General features: G+C 39.2%; 1 protein-coding gene across 7 annotated transcripts in view; it reads left to right on the forward strand.

Moving 5' to 3' along the window:
* The window catches only part of enc (encore), a 1,357,661-nt gene that overhangs the window by 917,199 nt on the left and 417,996 nt on the right, over positions 1-22,466 (forward strand). For all 7 annotated transcript variants that reach the window (XM_067147181.2, XM_067147182.2, XM_067147187.2 and 4 more), the window contains one exon: positions 4,024-4,255. In XM_067147181.2, coding sequence (XP_067003282.2) covers positions 4,024-4,255 — 232 coding nt within the window. The remainder of the gene's footprint in view (positions 1-4,023; positions 4,256-22,466) is intronic.

Below are 22,466 nucleotides of genomic sequence, written 5' to 3' on the forward strand. Positions count from 1 at the left end.
CAATTTAGTCTTCGAGAGGCTAATTTTCATACCATACTTATTGCACCTATTTTCAAGTTCCAAGATATTAGATTGCAGGCTTTCGGCACAATCTGCCATTAAGACCAAGTCGTCAGCATAGGCCAGACTGCTTACTACATTTCCACCTAACTGAATCCCTCCCTTCCAATTCATACCTTTCAGCAGATGATCCATGTAAACTACTAACAGCAAAGGTGAATGATTACAGCCTTGTATAACCCCTGTAAGTACGCTGAACCAAGAACTCATTCTAGCGTCAATTCTCACTGAAGCCCAATTGTCAACATAAATGCCTTTGATTGATTTTAATAATCTACCTTTAATTCCGTAGTCACCCCAGTATAGCGAACATCTTTTCCATTGTACCCTATCGTATGCTTTCTCTAGATCTACGAAACATAAACACAACTGCCTATTCCTCTTGTAGCATTTTTCAATTACCTGGCGCATACTGAAAATCTGTTCCTGACAGCCTCTCTGTGGTCTAATACCACAGTGGTTTTCATCCAACTTCCTCTCAATGACTGATCGCACCCTCCCTTCCAAGATGCCAGTGAATATTTTGCCTGGTATACTAATCAATGAGATACCTCGATAGTTGTTGCAATCCTTCCTGTTCCTTTGCTTATAGATAGGTGCAATTACTGCTTTTGTTTAATCTGAAGGTACCTTACCAACACTCCATGCTAATTTTACTACTCTATGAAGCCATTTCATCCCTGCCTTGCCACTATTCTTCAGCATTTTAGATCTAATTTCATCTACGCCTGCTGCTTTATGACAATGGAGTTGATTTACCATCCTTTCCACTTCCTCAAGCATAATTTCACCAACATCATTTTCCTCGTTTCCATGAGTTTGGCTGTTCACAACACCACCAGGATGATTTCCTTTTACATTGAGAAGATGTTCAAAATATTCCCTCCACCTCTCCAGTGATTCCCTGGGATCTATTATGAGTTCACCTGAATTACTCAAAACACTGTTCATTTCCTAACAGCTAAATCCATACTAGCACAAAAGTCCAGCAAACACTTCCCATTTCCATTAGCTTCCATATCTTCCCCGCATTTACCAATCACCCTTTCGTATCCTTCAGTTCTATTCCCAACTCTCACATTGAAATCGCTCATTAGCACTATTATCTCTTTGCTGTTGACCCTGACCACTATGTCGCTCAATGCTTCATGAAACTTGCCAACTTCATCCTCATCTGCACTCTCACATGGTGAATACACAGAGACAATTCTAATCCTAATTCTTCCAACTGACAAATCTACCCACATCATTCGCTCACTTACGTGCCTAACAGAAACTATGTTGCGTGTAATAGTATTCCAGATAAAGAGCCCTATCCCAGACTCTGCCCTTCCCTTTTTTTTTTTTTTTGCTTTACGTTGCACCGACACAGATAGGTCTTATGGCGACGATGGGACAGGGAAGGGCCACGAATGGGAAGGAAGCGGCCGGGGCCTTAATTAAGGTACAGCCCCAGCATTTGCCTGGTGTGAAAATGGGAAACCACGGAAAACCATTTTCAGGGCTGCCGACAGTGGGGTTCGAACCTACTATCTCCCGAATACTGGATACTGGTCGCACTTAAGTGACTGCAGCTATCGAGCTCGGTAACCTTCCCTTTCTAACACCCGTCAAGTACACTTTATAATCTCCTATCTCTTCCTAGTTATCTCCCCTTACCCGAATATCACTTACTCCTTGCACATCCAGATGCATCCTCTTAGCTGACTCAGCCAGTTCTGCTTTCTTTCTTCCATAAGCCCCATTAATATTGATAGCTCCCCATCAAATTCCATTTTGTTCGGCAAGTTGTTTCCAAGGAGTCCCTCACCTGTCAAATGGGAGTGGGACTCCGTTACTCCCATAGGTCCGAGGCTTGCCTAAAATGTTCTGAGCTCGGTAAATTCATGAAGCAGTATGCTACCCTACTTGCACATAGTCCAAGTGAGGATGTTTCCTCTAACGGGGTACGGACCACTGGTGAATTGTATAGTCCTAGCTGCATACGGGCTGGATCTGGGACCCTTTACCATGGTTACTCTGAAGGGGACTCTGGGACTCACACAGGCAGGGGCGCCACTCCCTAGGCAGGGCTGCCTCTAAGAAGGTCCGTACCTGTTACCATTGAATCATAAGCCTTTTCGAAATCTATGAATGTGCATACGAGGGGTTTTTGTCTAAGAGCTTGCATTTTGAGTATGGTTCTAAAGTTAAAAATTTGTTTGGGGCATGACATCTTTGGTCTGAATCCTGCTTGATATTCAGGAAATTTGGGTTTTAATTTCTCTTGTATTCTTTGCTAGAGACATGACAGGGTGAGTTGGCCGTGCGGTTAGGAGCGCGCAGCTGTGAGCTTGCATCCGGGAGATAGTGGGTTCGAATCGCACTGTCGGCAGCCCTGAAGATGGTTTTCCGTGGTTTCACATTTTTACACCAGGCAAATGCTGGTGCTGTACCTTGAGGCCATGGCCGCTTCCTTCCCATTCCTAAGCCTTTCCTATCCCATCATCGCCATAAGACCTATCTGTGCCAGTGTGACGTAAAGCAAAATAGCAAGAAACATGCTGATAAAATTTTGTAGATGACAGATACAAAGAGATCCCTCTATAATTGTTTACATCTGATTTGGCACCTTTTTCAATATAGTTGATGGATTAGAGCAATCTTCCAATTATCTGGGAGCTTTTCAGTTTCCCAAATGTTTTGAATTATTTTGTGTAATTTCATTGAATGAATTTGGGCCTAAATTTTTCAAAAGTTCAGCTATAGTTCCATTCTCCCCTGATGCTTTGTTGTTTTTAAGTTTCTTGATGTGTGAATAAATTTCTTTTTGTGTTGGTGGTGACGTATTTTTCTAGTGTGATTTCTGGCTGAATTTTTGGGAATCTCTCTGAATGTTCTGGACAATTTAAGAGCTGTGAAATATACATGGCTAGTTCCTGGCAATTTTCTTTATTTATTACAGCCTGTTTACCATCATATTTCCGAAAGCAAAGCTTCTATAGAGAAAACCCTTTAATTTGGTTTGTGAAAGTCTTGTAAAAATCATATGTGCTGTAATTTTTGAAATCGTCTTCAATTGACTTCAGTTGATCGTTGACGTATTTCTGTTTATTTTGTCTTAGAATCTTAGATGCTTGTTTTCGAACTTTGAAAAATTTGTTCTGTGTTTCTTCTGATTTGTTTCCATTGTAGTTTTGAGATGCCTTTTTCCTTTCTTCTAGTGCGCTCTCACATTCTTGATTCCACTAAGGATGTTTTGTTTTCTTGTGAAGAGGGATGAGATCTTTGACCGTTTTGTTGATCTTGGTTTGAAATTTCTCCCAATTCTCTGCAGGTTGTTTTTCCCATTCTTCTGTTATTTTGGAGTCTTTGATTTTGTGTAGATCAAATTTTGGAATCACCAGCATTTTCCTTTTGAATTTTCTTTCATGTGTAGATTTAATTTTGATCCTGGTTAAATAATGATCTGAATCGATGTTAACACCGCTGCGCACTTGTACATCATGAATTTCCTTTTGGTAATCGTACGATATTGGCACATGATCAATCTGAAATTCTCCTAAATGGTGGATGGGTGATCGCCATGTCTTTCTTGAGGATTTTTCTGGAGTATTGACATAATTTTCAAGTTATTTTGTTGGAACAACCCAATGGGACGTGTGCATTTCTTCTTCTTCCTATTATTATTATTATTATTATTATTATTATTAATCGATACGGCCACCTGTGGGCCATGTTTATACAATCTTCCTCCTTTCACGCAGACTGATACCCTTCTCTTTATACTCTCGCCAAAGATTCTTGAGTCTTTGACTTCTTCTTGCTCGTTCTTCCACCGAGATGTTGCGTGGCTTCGCATGTTGCTCTTCAGGCGCATCCCTCAATCCCGCAACCTTCTTCCTAAATGATGTCCTTTCTTTTACATCCTCCTCCTTGATACCTATTTCTGCCAAGTCTTTGTGCACAACTTTCTTTTTTCAGACCCAGCAACAGCAGCAGCAACCGCAGCAGCAGCAGCAGCAGCACCACCACCACCACCACCACCATACTCTTCCTCTGTATTATGTACCATCTGGTGTAGTGAACTCCTCCCCTCCTCAGCAACAGGCACCACCCTGTGGATCTAGTACACCAAGATATGTTACTTATCCACCCTATCAGACTGCTGCAACTCCACACCAGGACCGTTCCCAGGCAGCTCTAAGTCAAAATGGTAAGTTTTGATCATGAAAAGCCAAGAAAGTACCATTGAGTGGATTATGTTTGGAGGACTGTAGTAATAGTGCAGAATGGAATTAAAGTATGCTTGATGATTTCAAATAATTTTTATAAAATTGTTCAACTAATGAACACGATTTGCTTGAATGTTGTTCGAAGCTGCAAAACGAGATTTATCAGCCTATATATATGGAGCATTCTGTTATCACATATGGTACATTTGCATCAAGCATAGGAGAAATAACTTAATTGTAAATACCAAGTAAAAGTATTTACTTTCTGACCGAAGACAATGGTGATTAGAAACTGAGTAATGTTTAGAATGATTTCAGCAAGAAATAATTTTCTACACATATCAAAATTAGATTTTTTCCCTTACATCTCAATTTTAGAACTTTATTCTTTACTGTCATGCATGGGACATTTCCTGTACAAATTTTTAGCACTGTTGTAGAACTACTAAATATGGATCACAAAATTTCAGAACTAGACAATTTTATTTATTCAAGGCAAGAACAATGTTCTTGGAACATTTAACACTGATGTGCAACATGCTCTTTCAGATTCAGAACAACTTGAAAACCGTTATGTTGTGCAGTGAGATGACTTTGAAGATGGGTTAACTTTGATAACCACATCCTTCAGATAGTGATACAGTCAGATGTGTAGGGTCACTTGTAGTGATGTTTGTTGGCAGGAACCATTGTAGTCACTTGGACTTCACCTGTGGCACAGACTCTCATTACATTCCCCAGTTATGCTAGCCTATTAGAATTAACTAAGCACCAGTCACCTTTATAGTGTTTCGTATCTGAAGCTGATCTAATGACAAACTCTTCACTCTCCACTGCATTGTGTTTCATGTTTAATTGCACCATTTGGATTGCCTATATATGAGGGTCAAGTCATAAATCATGGCAACTATTTTTTTTTCTTTCGAACAGGAGACAACACGGAAAATCTAAGATATTGTAATGGTTATAGCGTCCGCCATGCCAAGTCGCTACGCGCCAAGTTCTTCGCCCATTGCCCCACCCCCTTAGGCTCGAGCGCGCCAATCGTGAGCAACATTTAAGTGCTGGGCAGGCCCTTCTCTCTTCTGTCCGTGGTCTCGCCGCATGGGACGATGGAAATTACTCAACGATTAATCTGGAGTCTTCCATCTCGCGAGGTTCCTGGAGATGGAGTTAGTGAGGAAGAGTGAGAGCGAGATTGAGTTCGCTGGAGCGCAGTCAGTGATGGCCTGGGAGAGTGCAGCCTGATGGAGCATCTGCCTGTTGCAGCCGAGGGGTCGTTCCTGTTTCCCTGATGTCGTGTGTTCGTGTCCCTTGAGGCTGGCTGCTGGAGGAGAACCTGGAATGTTCTGGAGCAGCACGAAGGGGACACTGGGTGCTGACGTGTGTGGACTGCGAACGGAGTTCGACGGATTGAGTGCACAGCGGATACTATCCCGACCTGCGAGACTGACGTGTAGGCTGTGGACCGTGACAACGCTAGCAAATGTGGCTGAGTGAGTGTAGTGTATATAATCGATGACTGCAGATGGAACATGAGAAACTAAGAGAGAGAGAGAGAGCGCGAACCGTGTGAGTGTACTTGCGTAAGTTGTAATCTCGGCTATCGTGTGTGTGTGTATTTATTTACTTATTTACCCCGCCAACACGTTACAATATGCATTTGGAAATATAGGACATGTACTTATGCATAGTGCCTGAAGACAAATTCTGACTTTAGGAGATTCTTGTAGGAAAGTGACAGAACACAGGCCATTGGTAAACATTGTTTTATTATGGTATAGACAGCAAGTACACAAGACTACGTACAAAGGACAGGTCTCCACTGGTTACAGACCTTCGAAATAATCACCCAAGAGTCCAGTGCCTGTCCTTATGTAAACACTGATTGATCACCATTATCCTTACATGTTTTTCCATGGTCACTGGACAGCCTGGGCAAGGCAAATCGGCAGTTGATACCCTACCCCATTTGAACAGCTCCAAGCCACCTCGCCACTGTTCTATAGGGCATGGAATGCACACCTAATGCTTCCCGCAGGTCTGCAGGGCATTGGCGTGCATTTCTGCCGCAGAGAGCTGCTATTTTAATATACAGTCGTTACTCCTACTTGTTGACTTCAATTTTGTGACGCTCTCACTCACACACTGAACTTGGGGGCATGTTTAGACCCACACTGTTGTTTACATACACCATCTAGTGGCATCATACGCAAGTACATAGCGTATGTTTCCAAATGCATATCTTAGATTTTCCGTGTTGTAGCCGGTTTGCGAGAAAAAAATAGTTGCAAGTGACTAATCTCATGTTTTAATCCGTATTGAAATCTGTTAGTATACATTAAAATAACTTCATTAGTTTTTGTAACAACATTATAATGTATTGAACAGGTGGATTCATAATAAAACTTTATTATTGTATACCAAAAAAATAGTTGCCGTGACTTATGACTCGACCTGCGTACTATGATAGGATATATTCCCAGGCACAGCAACCGTTCCTTCCCGAAGATTGTCTTGTACTTTACGTTGTATTTCCTGTTTATAAAATATACATAGTGCTTGTAGAATTGTGTTAATTGTGCAGATTCCTGTATATACTGGCATTATCTTGGCTAATTATCTTTTGTCTTAGTATTGTTTTCACATTTGTTCCCACATCATTGAATACTCCTTTGCGGTATGAGGTGGCAAAATACTTTTAGCTGGAATTTCTGTGTTTTATTTTCTTTCTCCAGAAGCTTCAGCATATCCACAATGTATTCGTTTTTGAATTTACTGGCAGGTCCATTACTCCTAATGATGTCCCGAGTTACTCCACTTTCTTGCATAAAATGAATTTCAGTGTAAAGCCCATATTCTCGTTCGTATATTTTTTCAAAAGATTCAGTCAAAGGTTCCACCTTTACAATGAATAGATATCGGTACATGTTTTGTCTATCTCGTAGACATTATGAGCCGAATAATTGTAAGAATAAGTACAATAGAAAAGGACAAAAACACATTAAAATTATTTGAATTACCAAATGCATCAGTTAAAATTCATGTAAAAAATTTTTGGTTGGAGAATGTTCAGAAACACAAATATTCTTTTAAAATGAAGAATAAAGACATATGATAGTTCAATAAAATATGGTAATTAAGCTCTTCTTGGCGTGATGATGGTTCGTTAAAGTATGATTCAGATTGCCGAATATGTCAATTAAAAATTTTTTGTTTGGAGAATGTTCTGGTGCACAAATGTTCGTTTCTAATAAAGTGAACACAAAGATACTGAATGCATGTGATAGTTCCAATAAAATAAAATAATTGAGCCCTTCCTGTTGGCGTGATGACGTTGTTAACAAAACAATAACTGAAATTGTGCAAGATTCACCTTTTCAATACAAGATGTGTTGTTGGTTAAAATTACAATCCCATTTATTTATGGTACCGGTTTCAACAACCATGGTCAGAAATTCAGGCAGGGAATCATTCATTCATTCATCTAAGGACGTAACCGAGGGAGAACAGCATAGGACCGGCCTATCCCAATCGAATGGGGTAGAGTGTCTACAGTGCAACGGAGAAAGAAGAAAGGGAGGGGGCACATGGGGAGCGGGATTCCCGCTTACATGTGCCCTGCTGAAATTAGGGAATGGTGAGAAATTAGTGTTTACAGCTATTAGAACAGGTGGGGGTATTCCATTTGGGCCTCAAGAGAAAGGGCCGGGCGTGTTATCCCTGGTCTTTTTCTCACCAGGGGTGGATAACACGACCGGGCAGTAGTTACAGGCAGTGCCCTTGCATGTGGAATGGTTTTCTGCCCGTGTAAAGTGCCGCAAATTAAGGTAGATTATAGAGTTATTCGTGCATTCATGCATAAACCCACCTATGCATTTATTCAGCGACTCAAGTGCTCTCTCCTCAGTTGGTGGTTATCCGTGACTGGGAGAGAAGTGTTCATTCATTCATTCATTCATTCATTCATTCATTAATTCATTCATTCATTATTTCATTCATGAATGCATGCATTCATGACAATTTAATTCAGCCATGGAATCATTCATTATCAACTCATGCATGCATTCATGTAGCCATAGCCATAGCCATATGCATAGTGTCTGTGAATATGGAGGAGATCTCTGTACAGACTTACGACAAATAAATAAATTTCAACATCCATGGATGTCATCATCAGCCAATTAGGGTCATTATACAAAGATAAACATTAAAGTTAAAACATGCAAAATTGACACTCATAATTGAAACTGTCTATAACAAGTGCAAATGCCTAAATATGCTTTGTATTTTAACTTGTTATAGACAGTTTTAATTATGAGGGTCAATTTTGCATGTTTTAACTTTAATGTGTATCTTTGTATATTGACCCAAATTGGCTGATGATGACGTCCATGGATGTTGAAACCGGTACCATAAATGAGAGGTTGTAATTTTAGCTAACAACACATCTTGTATTGAAAAGGTGGATCTTGTACAATTTAACTTATTGTTTTGTCATCTCTATTCAATATGGACCTAATATAAAATTCTTGAGTTTAAATAGATGTTGTTAACAATTCTTAGTTAAAAGGCAGGCAGAATATTTGACTGTAATTTCATACATGGAGAAATTGTGTAGTTGAGTATCCCTAGAACGAAAACAGTGGCTATTAATAACGTTAAAAGTAGGGAAGTTTGAAGAATCTTGTAATTACAAGTGAAATTGGAATAATATGCGACACATTTGACTACTTACATCCATGCCTGCCCAAGAGTGGTTAGCTCAAAACATATGTTCATGTTGACGGCTGACTGGAGGTGAACTGTGGAGGCCGTGTGTGATGAAAGCTAGTTTGGAGGGAGAGTAGGGGAGGGTTGAATCTAGTGGGCGGGGAGTGAGTGTGAAAAGGTTTGTTGTGAGGCGTGTTCATGGATAAACTGTTGAGTAATGCCTTGAAAAGCACATTCACGGTTTCCAAAATTTCATTTAAATTGTGAGCAGGCTTGTATTTCTGGACTATATTGATGAAGATGCTTTCTAAGCTGTTAAGTAAATTGCCCTTATTATTAAAACCAAGAATTTTTAAGTGCTGTTCTATGCAGTTGAAGGAGTGATTGGACTCTGTTATGTAAGTACTTATGGCCGAGGCCGACGAGAAAGACAGGCCGCGGCCCGTTAAAGTCACGTGACAAGTCCAGTCCCAGCAATGGTAGAGTGAAGCCGGTTATTACATGTGTTCTTGCGGTGTTATTGCTAGTTTATTGTGGATTATGGAAGGAAATAACGGAGATTTTGTGTTAATGTGAATATGTTGGTGTTGTACAACAGTTCCTTACATACATAGTGTTGTGTGCGGAAGTGTAAGTAAGTATTAATTTACAAAAATGTGTATATAACCTCAACGTTGTTCACATCATTCAGCAATGTTGGGCTACAGTACACAAGTTGGATAAATTATAACACCAATGCTGAGGATTTTGAGGTAATACATTAATATCCTATTTAATTACAGACATATGAAAATAAAAATTTAAGTATTAAATATGATGCTGAAGCCAGGTACAGAGTGGAACAAATGTAAGACTTGTAAATAGCTTACAATAGACCTACCTTTCACCCTGGATTCAATAAGATATTCCTTACATGAATGTTATTTTATATATAGGCTTAATTGTGCATTAGCCAGTTTCATTAGCAACATTTGACATATCTGAGTGTGCATCTCTTTACAGCAGTAAGATTTTTAGATTTTGTCAACCAAGGCTAGTAAGATACACTCTATTTGATTTAATTTCTAATTGAATAGGGTGGTTCCAAGACAGCTTCCAGGAAGGTAACAAAATTTAAGTATTAGATATGATGCTGGAGTCAGGTATGGAATAGAACAAATTCAAGACTTGTAAATAGCTTAAAATAGGCCTAGATAACTTCCAGGAAGGTAGCAGAATTTAAGTATTAGATATGATGCTGAAGCCAGGTATGGAGTGGAACAAATATAAGACTTGTAAATAGCTTACAATAGGCCTTACTTTCACCTTGGATTCAATAAGATATTCCTTAGGCTTACATGAATGTTATTGTAAATATAGGCTTAATTGTACGTTAATCACTTTCATTAGCAACATTTGACTTACCTGAGTGTGCTACTCTTTACTGCAGTAAGATTTTTAGATTTTGTCAACCAAGGCTAGTAAGATACTCTATTTTATTTTATTTCTTCCACGAAGGTAGCAAAATGTACGTATTAGATATGATGCTGAAGCCAGGTACGGAGTGGAACAAATGTAAGGCTTGTAAATAGCTTACAATAGGCCTACCTTTCACCCTGGATTCAATAAGATATTTCGTACATGAATGTTATTGCGAATATAGGATTACTTGTACATTAACCATCAACATTATTGAGTGTGCATATCTGTACCTGAGTAAGATTTTTAGTGTTTGTTCAACCAAGTATAGCACGATACACTATGTTTCGTTTGATCTGTAGTTCAGTAGTGTTATTTTAGTAGGTTGAAATACGCTGAAATGTATTTTATATACCACACTACGATAGTCTCTCGCGTGAGCCTGGGGATGCATTCTCTACAGCAAGACCGGCCAAGTCACGTGACATTCAGTGTATGACGTGCACGCCGTGGCCTGTCTTTCTCGTCGGCCTCGCTTATGGCAGATTATATGTTGTGTCTGGAGGTGTTGATGCCTTCTTTATATCTAATTAAAAAGCTTCTTCCAGTTCGGCCAATGTAACTCGCTGGACATTGGTTACAATTTAACATGCATACACCTGATTTGTGGTATTTGTTACTAATGTTATTGACTTTGTACTGGTTATAGAAAATATTAGCATTGTTATTGATTGTTTTAAAAGGAATGTTGACATTGTTTCTTAACCTTTTCACTGCCGAGTTTTGATGACCAGGTGAGTCCTCTGGGCCAGGCTGTTTTTAAAGGAAAAGTTTTTTTACAGATACTATTAATCGAATGCAATAGCCTTTGTAGCCCAGCAGTCTTATACAGGGTCAGGGATGAATTGAGACTATATTTTATAGCATATTTTTATGGCTGGATGCGCTTCCTGATGCAAACCTCGGTTGAAAATTATAATGAATTTGAAATGAATGATGGTGAATGACGCTGGGTAAGGAAATGGAAGGAATCAGCTGTGGCTTATGAATAGGGACTGTCCCGGCATTTGCTTGGGAGTGCAAAATAGAAACAAACAAACAAAAAAGACATTCTCAGGACAGCTGACGGTGTGGTTTCAAACCCACTTGCCTGCCGAATGCAGAGCTTGGCTCCATAGCGGTAGCATGTTAACATGCACGGCTACTCCGCTCGCTGATACTATTACTAAAATATGATGTAAAATTGTTGATCCAAGAACTGGTAATGTCAAAATCATTAACATTTAGGGGAAAAAATAATTTATCTGAGCTGGCGGTGACAGTTTTGCATGAGATTAATCGTTACTACATTTTCTCGCACTTTCTTGTAGTTCAATATCACCCCTTTTATATATTCTCCATTTTCATTATCAAAATATAGCTCTCCAGATTCACTATTTATGATGAAACGTTAATTTTCTTCATCAACAAGAGATGAATGTATACTTCAAGATGCCATGATACTACACGTTAGCGGGAAAGATATTCCACTCCACTGAAGCTGAAATAACTACAGATCGCTTTCAAACCGCACGAAATGAGGTGGTGTATCTGCCATACAGAACTTCTTTGAGCATTTCCACGGAATCTCAAAGCATGACACTGTATTCCATTCATATATGAGATCGGTGAAGTACACACTGCACCAAAACTTATATATACGGATTTGGTGGACAAGGCACGGCATTCTATAACGTGTATATATATATATGGGCTTGGCAGTGAATGGGTTAACCCGATGAGTGCTATGCCTGCCTATAAACGGGCTGATGCGGCCGGTCCACCACTGCTACGCCCGTCTATAGACGGTGCGTGAGAATTTTAATTTTTTGAGCTCCCAGGTTCACTTTCGAGTGCGAATTTGATTTCTGGCATGTTCTGCCATTTGTTGGACATTATGTATAACTAATTCACCAGAGATTATAGCTTTGGGAAGTAACTTACAGAGCTTTTTGTAGAGGTCTGTGGAGTTCAGCTGTGATGTAAACAAACATGGCGGAACAACAGTCTAGTTTCTTTTGCAGCAATGTTATTTTGGATCACAAAATCTTTCAGTTATTAATCACAGCGGAAAGTGATGATGGAGATGATCATTTTAATGAATTGTTAAGCGATTTTAAAGTGAGAGTGATAGTCCCAAAAATATTGTATGTGAGAGAGAAACAGAGCTTCCTTCTAAACGAAAGAAGAAAAACACGGTGAGTACAAAAGCTATTTTACCACTATTTTCGTGGCGGACGGATTACTTTTCTTCACCAGAGTTTGAAGTAATTGTAACAGGCTCTGAGGGCCAAGTAGTGTTTGATGACAACCTGAAAATCATTGATTTTTTAGAAACTTTTGTGCCAGTGGAGTTGGTGCAGATAGTTGAACAAATCGGCATCACCAAAAACTAGTAGAAGACATTTAACTATCACCATATTCCAGGTTTGGAAAGTATTTTAAAATATCAGCTTATATACTTGTAAGAAGTTACATGTGTTAGTTGCCTACAGATTTCAGGAAATAATATTAACCGAGCTCGATAGCTGCAGTCGCTTAAGTGCGGCCAGTATCCAGTATTCGGGAGATAGTAGGTTCGAACCCCACTGTCGGCAGCCCTGAAAATGGTTTTCCATGGTTTCCCATTTTCACACCAGGCAAATGCTGGGGCTGTACCTTAATTAAGGCCACGGCCGCTTCCTTCCCACTCCCAGCCCTTCCCTGTCCCATCGTTGCCATAAGACCTATCTGTGTCGGCGCGACGTAAAGCAAAAAAAAAAAATTATTTTGTGCTCTTTACTTTGTATAAAGATAATGCACGCCTGGGCACATAGTGTAATTTTGTTTTCTCTCGAAATAATGTTGAACATAAGTGTAGGATTTTTCCATTTGCATTAGATTTATAAACAACCAACATTTATAAACATTTTAAGCTAATCACCCCACCGATAAGTTAAAAATTGAGGCTTCTACAAACAATTTTACATACGAATGAAAAAACTCAGCACTGAGGTACCAAACAGTCAACTGGTAACTCAGCAGTTAAAAGGTTTAAAATATTTGTGATTTTGTAAATATTTCTATTGATGTAAGTGAAGGTGGCATAGTTATCTGCTTTCGTTGCAATTTTACTGACAATCCTGTCTATGAAGTGCCTGCCAAAACAGTTTTCCTCGCAATAAAGTAGATGGTGTTAAGTTCTTTCCTTCGATTCACATTAGATAAAGGGACGTTAAAAGGTCCATGAATTAGGCTATAAAATGTTGCTCTCTTTTGAGAGTCTGGGTGCATAGAATCTTGACGAATGGTGTTTACGGTTGGAGTGGGCTTTCTATAGATGTTATGAGAAACAGCAAAAACAATATGTCCATCACTAGTGTAGAAATAAATTAATCTTGTTTATCGGGTAGATTTTCAGATTCAATGTAACATTAGTGGAGACCGTGACAGGATGTTTTTCAACAAAACAGTAAGTTGCAACTCAGTATGAATAAACTAACCCCGTGCGCGTAGAGGCGCGCGGCTGTGAGCTTGCATCCGGGAGATAGTAGGTTCGAATCCCACTATCGGCAGCCCTGAAGATGGTTCTCCGTGGTTTCCCATTTTCACACCAGGCAAATGCTGGGGCTGTACCTTAATTAAGGCCATGGCCGCTTCCTTCCAACTCCTAGGCCTTTCCTATCCCATCGTCGCCATAAGACCTATCTGTGTCGGTGCGACGTAAAGCCCCTAGCAAAATAAAAATAAATAAACTAACCAAAGCAAGAAAACCGATGCGTGAGGTGTTCATGAAAACTTGTAATGCAATGATGGTTGAAACTAACCCCAGCAAGGTAAGATCGAACTGTACTAAATTAGAGAGATTATCAAATGAATTTAGGGGTGCTGAAAAGGAAATATCAGAAGTGGTTCTCGATATCAGTGACAGAAAGCAGTATACAGATGAATCATAGGTTATAAACTTCATGGTTCTGATCCGTATTGAATTGCAAGTGCAATGTAATTATTAAATTAATGTAGTAATGGTCCACCTTTCAATACTATAATATGTAATATTTTAAATTATATTAATTAGGGACTAGTTTCGGCCGGGGCTGGCCATCTTCAGCCTTAATGTAAAACACCTAATAACTAAACAAATGTCATGCACACAAATGACATAAAACAAATGAAAACAAATATATACAAAGTGACATTAAAAACTGGGATGGAATTATGAATAAATTTGAAAATGAACTAGGTTCTAACATCTTGAGTATGTTCATCATTGAGAATAATTTCAAGTATTAATTTATGTACACAGAACTGTTAGTTCTAATACTAATGTTCTAATACTAATATCACTTTGTATATATTTGTTTTCATTTGTTTTATGTCAATTGTGTGCATGTATATTTGTTTAGTTATTAGATGTTTTACATTAAGGCTGAAGATGGCCAGCCCTGGCCAAAACTAGTCCCTAATTAATGTAATTTAGAATATTACATATTATAGTATTGAAAGGTGGACCATTACTACATTAATTTAATAATTACATTGTACACAGATGAATACGAAAAGCTGGAAGAATATTGCAATAAAGTCGATGAAAATGAAAGTGTTATCATAGGACAATATGTGGGTGAAATGAAATGGCGTATGGCTTGTAGTGCCGGGAGTGTCCGAGGACAAGTTCGGCTCGCCAGGTGCAGGTCTTTTTATTTGACTCCCGTAGGCGACCTGCGCGTCGTGATGGGGATGAAATGATGATTTAGATGGCACATGCACCCAGCCCCCGTGCCAGCGAAATTAACCAATGATGGTTAAAATTCCCGACCCTGCCGGGAATCGAACCCGGGACCTCTGTGACCAAAGGCCAGCGCGCTAACCCTTTAGCTATGGAGCTGGACAATATGTAGGTGAAGACAATCAAACTGTGAGTAATGGTATCATAGGTTTCGCTAAAATGAAACTCAAATTGTCGAAAATCGAACTTCAAAAATTCTCCGCTGAGGTTAGAGACTTTTAGGTTTCTGGAATCAGTTCCGCGAAATTCATGGCGATCCAGATATCGAGAAAGAGGACAAATTTCCGGCTTCTGTTGAGGTGAGTAGAGCTAGGGATGTGATATAGTAAAAAACCTCATTAAGACTTTTCTGCAGTGGACAAGGAAAAAGAATGTGTTGAGCGAGAAAGCGTACTACTGAATACACGAATAAAATCTGTCCAACAGGGGTATGGAAACACCAGATAAACATTTTTCTGATATGATGGCATTTTACGTCGTGTATCCACGGGTACAGTGAAAACTATATCGTTTCTAAAGATGAACGGAAAAATATTGAAAGGTGTGAAAAAAACACAAGAGAAAGAAAAACCTTTTCCGCTGGGTATTAGAAAAGAAAACAGTGCACTGAAAGGTGTAAAGAAAACATCTAAATAAGTATGAAAATATTTGCACTGGAGCCCATAAAAATTTCAAAGTATTATTGCAGATCACACTCTTTCTAAAACAAATGGTAGTAGAAGACTTTTATTTCGGACCACTGGGTTATTACACATTATTTTCTGGTCGTACTCTTAGACAATGAATTGGAGGTTACACAGGACCTAGACTATGTGTGACTGCAACTTTGAATCAACAAAACTTTGATTAAACCAACTTGAATGAGTTGAAACTCAAAGGTGCAAGTTTTAACATTCATGGTATCACTGCGTGCTTAAAAATGTGGGTGCCAGTCCAGTTTCTAATAGATTTTAATCTTGTCTTCATTAATAAGGAATTTCACGGCTTTTTCTGAATCCATAACTAGGCTGTCACAAGACAAATATGTACCACACTAGTCAACTTCACACGATTATGTTTGTAATCCAGATGCAGGCTATCAGGCTACAAATATTTGCTATCCTTCACTGTACCCCTCAATACAAAATAAATTTCTAATATCTGAATGGAATGCAAAATACAAGCATAATCAGGCTCACCGTGTTATTCAACAATCTCGCGGTTAACCGGCAGGCAAAATTGAACGTCCCTGAGGCTAACGGCCTGCTCCCCGCAGTTGCAACTTATTTTGTGAAGTTCTGGAATTCAAGGTCTTTTTCCGTTATCACGTAACTGTGGCGAGGGCTCTTCATTACCCGAGTTGGAAATCTCGTTCCTTTCACAAGGGATGAGAAATAACATATCCAGGGATAGAAAAAATGTGATCTACTAAGTGGTAATAGCGAAAATTTGTGACGTGATAAGTGAGATAATCTTATATATTTTTATTTATGTATTTTATATTTATTTATTATTTATTTTTATCAGGATTTCGAATTTACGGCATGCTAAGCAGGAAAACATGTTAATGAGGAATGTACTAATGGGGTTTCACTGTAAATAGTTTTCCCCTAACAGTTAACAAGTATGTCAGTGCAGTTCAGTGTCTCCTGAGTAGATTTGGCAGAGAAGAGTTACTGGTAGAATTTTACGTTTGAGAATTACATGGACTTGTGATTCAAAATGTTACCGGTACTTCAACACAAAGACTCCTTCTTCTACAGCTCTACGATCGCTTGGAACTCCATCTTCAGTCACTTGAATCTCTGGGAATGACAGCGACATGTGTGCAACATTCTTGTTTCCGTTAGTTGAGTCATCCTTACCGGAATACTTGCTGAGAATATGGCTTAGGAATTCCATCAATTTTTTTAAAATCAAGTACATTTGAGCAGTTTAGATGGTAGGTACACCTCTAAGATTCCCGTGCTTACCTCCCTAGACTTAAAAGTGGTCTTTGGATGAAAGAAATGAAAGAGAAAAGAATTTTTCTCTCTTACTGTGGAGAAGGAAGGTCTGAAATTGAGCTACTTTAAGGAGCTGACACTTATATAGTGCTAATCACTGGGCGAGTAAGAAACCTGGGGTGTGGAGCGGTTGGCTTTTGGGACTTGACTTGGCTGGGTAGTTATGAGGAGAATATCTCTTAACAATCCTTTTGACTCTTCCAACATGCTGGTAACGATGATGTTGACTTTAAATACTACTATAATTGATCTATGGAAGTTGGATACCCTCGGAATAAAAGGTGCTACAGAAAAGACATCCTGAGAAGAAAATGAATTGTCCACTCTGTAACACTTTAAGGAGACCGTCACAGTCAACAAGGAAGAACGCTACGAAGTCCACTTACCATGGAATGATAGCTCTGGGGAGCTCCACAACAACTTGGAAATTGCAAGTGACTAATCTCTAACAAAACTTTGTTATTGAATACTTATAAATTGCCAAGAAGAGGTGCATCTCAACGACAAACAATCGGTTTTGTGGCAGCAAGTATCATGACTACGATGCTGTGTTTCAGGAATGGCTTCAAGAAGGAATGATTGAAGAGGTGTCCTTTCAAGACATTGAGGCTGACTATTACTATTTACCTCACAGAGGAGTTTTCAAAGAAAATGCAACCACACCTGTCAGACCAGTGTTTGATACCTCTTCCTGGCGGAAGGGAAGGCCATCTCTGAATGACTGTCTGGGTAAAGGACCAAACTTGCTTGAACAAATTCCACCCATTCTAGCCAGATTTTGCGCGGTGAAATTGGAGTGATTTCAGATATAAAAAAGGCCTTTCTACAAATTTCTGACACTTGTTCTAACAGGGATTCCTTGAGATTTTTATGGTGACAGGATGTTACAACAAAGAAATTTAAGATATTCAGACATCGGCAAGTTGTGTTTGGGCCCATGTGTAGCCCATTCTTGTTGGGGGCAGTACTTGATCTACATTTAGGGAACAGTCCACCTGAGCTACAGGAAACAGCACAACTACTGAAGAAATCATTTTATGTTGACAACTGCGTGACAGCTCTTGAATAAGAGGAAGAAATGATTCAGTTCGTTGACAAGTCTATAAAACTGCTCTCAAGAGCCAGATTTCAACTACGTGGCTGGGAAAGCACATTAAAAATAAAAAAATAAAAGGATTAAAGAAGGTTTCTCCTGTTAGTTTACTACACGGAAGAGTGTGTACCGTTCTGTAATGTGAGGCCTCAGAATGAGACTGGGTGTGTTACAAAAAGAAAAATCTTTTCATCGACTCAGAAGGGTTTTGATCCCATAGGGATTTCTTGTCCTTTCGCTCTATTACATCAACTCATTCAGGATAGCTGGAATTTGAAGATAGGTTGGGACGATCCAGTGTCAGAAGATGTACAGAAGAAATTTAGAAAGTGGGAAGATGAAGTTCAGTGACTTACTGAGGTAAAGATACTAAGACGAATAGTAATTAACAGATCAGAACAAACCTGAAGTTTTGTGATGCTAGCCTAAGTGATCATTTCAGTCCGACTGGTCATGGCAAAGACAAGGGTCTCACCACTGAAGAAAATTTAAATGCCACAATTAAAACTTCTAGCATGTTGTATTGGTAGTCGACTAGCAGCCTCTGTCAGAGAAAGTTTGAGTTTGAACATCTGTGAGTTCTATTTGACTGACTTATCCATGGCATTGTATTGGATAAAGAGAGAGGAGTCGTGGGGCGTATTTGTCAACAGTCGAGTAAAGGAGATTAAATTCCTAACAAGACAAGGAACCTTGGAAACACGTTCCCGGTGAGCAGAATCTTGCTGATCTCCCATCTCAAGGTTGTTCTGTTGAAGCCCTTATAAACTCCTGATGGTGGGAGGATTCTCAACTGGTTGAAGTTTGCTGAAGATAAATGACCAACATCAGAGGTGAATGTAGACGACGACATAGTCAAACAAGAGAATTCCTCAATGGAAAAAGGAGATACCTGGTACCTAAGAAGATTTTCCAAGTTTTCTCATCTCGTCAGACTTGTGGGATGGCTACTGCGCTTTGCTAGAAAATCATTCGAACGTGAAAGTTGTGAAAATGGTAATCTCTCTGTTTTGGAAATACTAGAGGCTGAGAGAAGACTGGCATCTTGTACAGACAGGAGTTATGGAAGAAACTGAAAGACAATGATTGAACCCTCTTTGTACTTTCATTTATCAAGATAGTATTCTGAGGTTGAGGGCCAAAATTGTTCATAGAGAAGATGATGAAAATTTTAGATATCTTATTGTTCTACTTTCCAGTCATAAACTCGTGGAGATTCTGGTCCGGGATTATGATATCCAGTACTCCCACGCAGATGTATAAGTATTACTTGGAAAATTGAGGGAGTAATAGTGGATTTTAAGGGGTAGGAAGACAGTACACAAGGTGATAACAAATGTGTCAAATTTTGGAGATTTGAGTCCAAGAAAGTACAGGAATAAAAGAACTCCAGGGTTTTGAGGCAAAATATTGTAATGAAGTAAAAAACTTATATTAATGTTTAATACATGGTTGGAAAGGTTTCATTTTCAAGTTTTTTTAACAATTTAATAAAGTTCAATATGAGCCCCTTTAGTGGCACGGCACAAATTGTAACGGTATTCCACATCTTCCCATGTCTTGGCCAGTATGTCTGTGGGGACGGTTGCCACACAATTGATTATTCGTTCCCTGAGATGGCCAACACCGTAATTGTGTCAAAAGTTTCCTTGTACCGTAACAACAGAATGAGTTTCTATTAGCCAAATAACACATTGAGCCTTTTCTTGCTGCGTCGCCATAGCGCGGCAGTCCAGACAGCACTGACGGCCCCTACATTATTTCAAGGTCAATGCTCCGCAGCGCTGCCAACTGTTGATGACAACATTCCCAATTGGTATGAGTAAAACTTGATGAGCTACTCGTTTCAGAGACATTAACTAAATTTTGCTATCTTCTACAGTTATTAAGATACGAATATTTAAAAACGCACAGTTCTTTTATGGAAACCCTGTATATGTGGACCCTGCACACTCACCAGAAGATAAGAGTAAAAGATTCATAAGTCTTCGAGGTAAGTGTAGTTGATCTTGCTGGGCTGTTGATTTTGAAGGGTGGAGGGATGGCTTGGATTTTATTGTTCACTTGTGCTACGTATCGAGCTGTGCATCTTGATCTAGTGTTAAGCCTTTCCTCAGAAGCTTTTCTCCACGGACTTAGGAGATTTATTGCAAAGCAGGGAATACCTAGAGTTCTATACAGTGACAGCGGGACGAACTTCACAGGAGCGTTGAAATCCTTTGACAATTTAGATTGGCATAAGATAGAAGAGGAAACATCCACAAGAAGAATCCAGGGGAAATTCGTTCAACCCACTGCTGCTTGGTGGGAGAGGATCATTCAAATGGTCAGGAACTTGTTGAAGAGGTCTTGACCATCCTATGCGACGTCGAGTCTGTGGTGAGATCTATACCTTTGATGTACATGTTTGAGAATCTACGAGACTTGGTACCATGAACTCCAGCGATGTTCCTGCAGGACAACCTTTCTGTTGAATTTCTTGATCTTGATTGCCTTGACGTGACCGATCTCAATAAACCGGCAAGGTAGCTGCAGCGTTTACGGCAGGAACGAATAAAATGTTCCGAGTTGATTATCTGTGTCTTTTGGTCCACCCGCCAGCTAAAAAGAGGGAGTCAAATTATACTGAAGATTGGTGACATTGTTTTGTTAGGTTCTGACCAGAAAAAAATACTTGAATGGCCAGTGGAAAAAGTATTTGAGATGTTTCCTGGTAAAGATGGTAACACCAGAGTGGTTTGAATACAAACCGCAGTGATACAAATTCTTATAATTTTGTTAAATACCACATATTCAATACAATAAAAACATAATATAAACTTACATATTTATTAAGTTGTGTTGATATGGTACATGTTTTGCTCCTTTTTTGTGAACATCATCAGCAAATTATCATTTACTTAAGGTTATATATGATGATGAATCTATCCTATTGCATTAAATTATGCTTGTAAACCTGATTGACAAATCTTATATTTTATAACAATAAAGACTTGTAAAATAATATAAAATTTGTCAATCAGGTTTACAAGCATAATTTAATGCAATAGAATAGATTCATGATCTTATATAACCTTAAGTAAATGATAATTGGCTGATGATGCTCACGAAAAAGGAGCGAAACATGTACCATATCAACAACTGTTACAAGTGAACTATGTAATGCGAGTGGAATGTATTTTTTTTTTTAAGACTTTGTTTGTAAAATATCATATGATGTTTTATTTTTATTGACCTAACCTGTACTGTATAATGTTGTAACATAGGCATTTGTAAATAGTAGAATTCTGTCTATAGTTCCTGGAAAGATCCAGAAAGTTACATAACTTTTGTACAGGGTGTGTTACTTTGTTGGTATGTGTTCTAGAAAATGTGTTCTGTCTACGAGGTGTGTTCAAAAAAAGACCGAACCTGGGCTAGAAAAACTTTATTATGTAGCTTACATCATTTCACAGACTGTCCCCTTCAAAATAGTCCCCTGCACTATCAACAGCGTGTTGCCAGCGTTTCTTCCACTTTTGGAATGCTTTCTGGAATGCACTTTCTTTGATGGCGCGAAGTTGCCTCGTCGCATTCTCCTTGATCTCTTCAATGTCTTGGAAACGATGTCCTTTCAAGGTGGTTTTCAATTTGGGGAATAAGAAAAAGTCTGCTGGAGCCAAGTCGGGAGAATAGGGTGGATGGAGCACAACAGGAATTTGGTGTTTTGCCAGATAACTGCGGACCGAGAGAGAGGCATGTGCTGGCCTCTTCCTGCGCACAGCATCTCTCAAATGCGTTAAAACATTCTGGTACAGTTCTTTGTTCACTGTCTGGCCTTGGGGTACAAACTTGTGATGGACAATGCCTTTCCAATCGAAAACACAATCAGCATCACCTTGATGTTTGAACGACTCATTCGTGCTTTTTTTGGTCGAGGAGAACCTTTCCCCACCCACTGTGATGATTGCCTTTTGGTTGCGACATCGTAACCGTACACCCACGTCTCATCTCCAGTGTTTCTACAAACGTTTTCCCAACTTTGAAGCAGAACTTCATGCACACGCGTTATTCCTCAAGCTGTTTCATTATAGAATTCGACGAACATGTGACACACGCAATCACTTCAGAGGCTCTAACTCAACTGATAATGCAGGCAATGGAATGCGGAAAGCAGCGGTCTGTTGTCAGAAGTTGCCGCTAGGCGCCGCCACAGT

Source organism: Anabrus simplex, chromosome 5, assembly GCF_040414725.1.
Source record: "Anabrus simplex isolate iqAnaSimp1 chromosome 5, ASM4041472v1, whole genome shotgun sequence".
Lineage (NCBI taxonomy): Eukaryota > Metazoa > Arthropoda > Insecta > Orthoptera > Tettigoniidae > Anabrus > Anabrus simplex.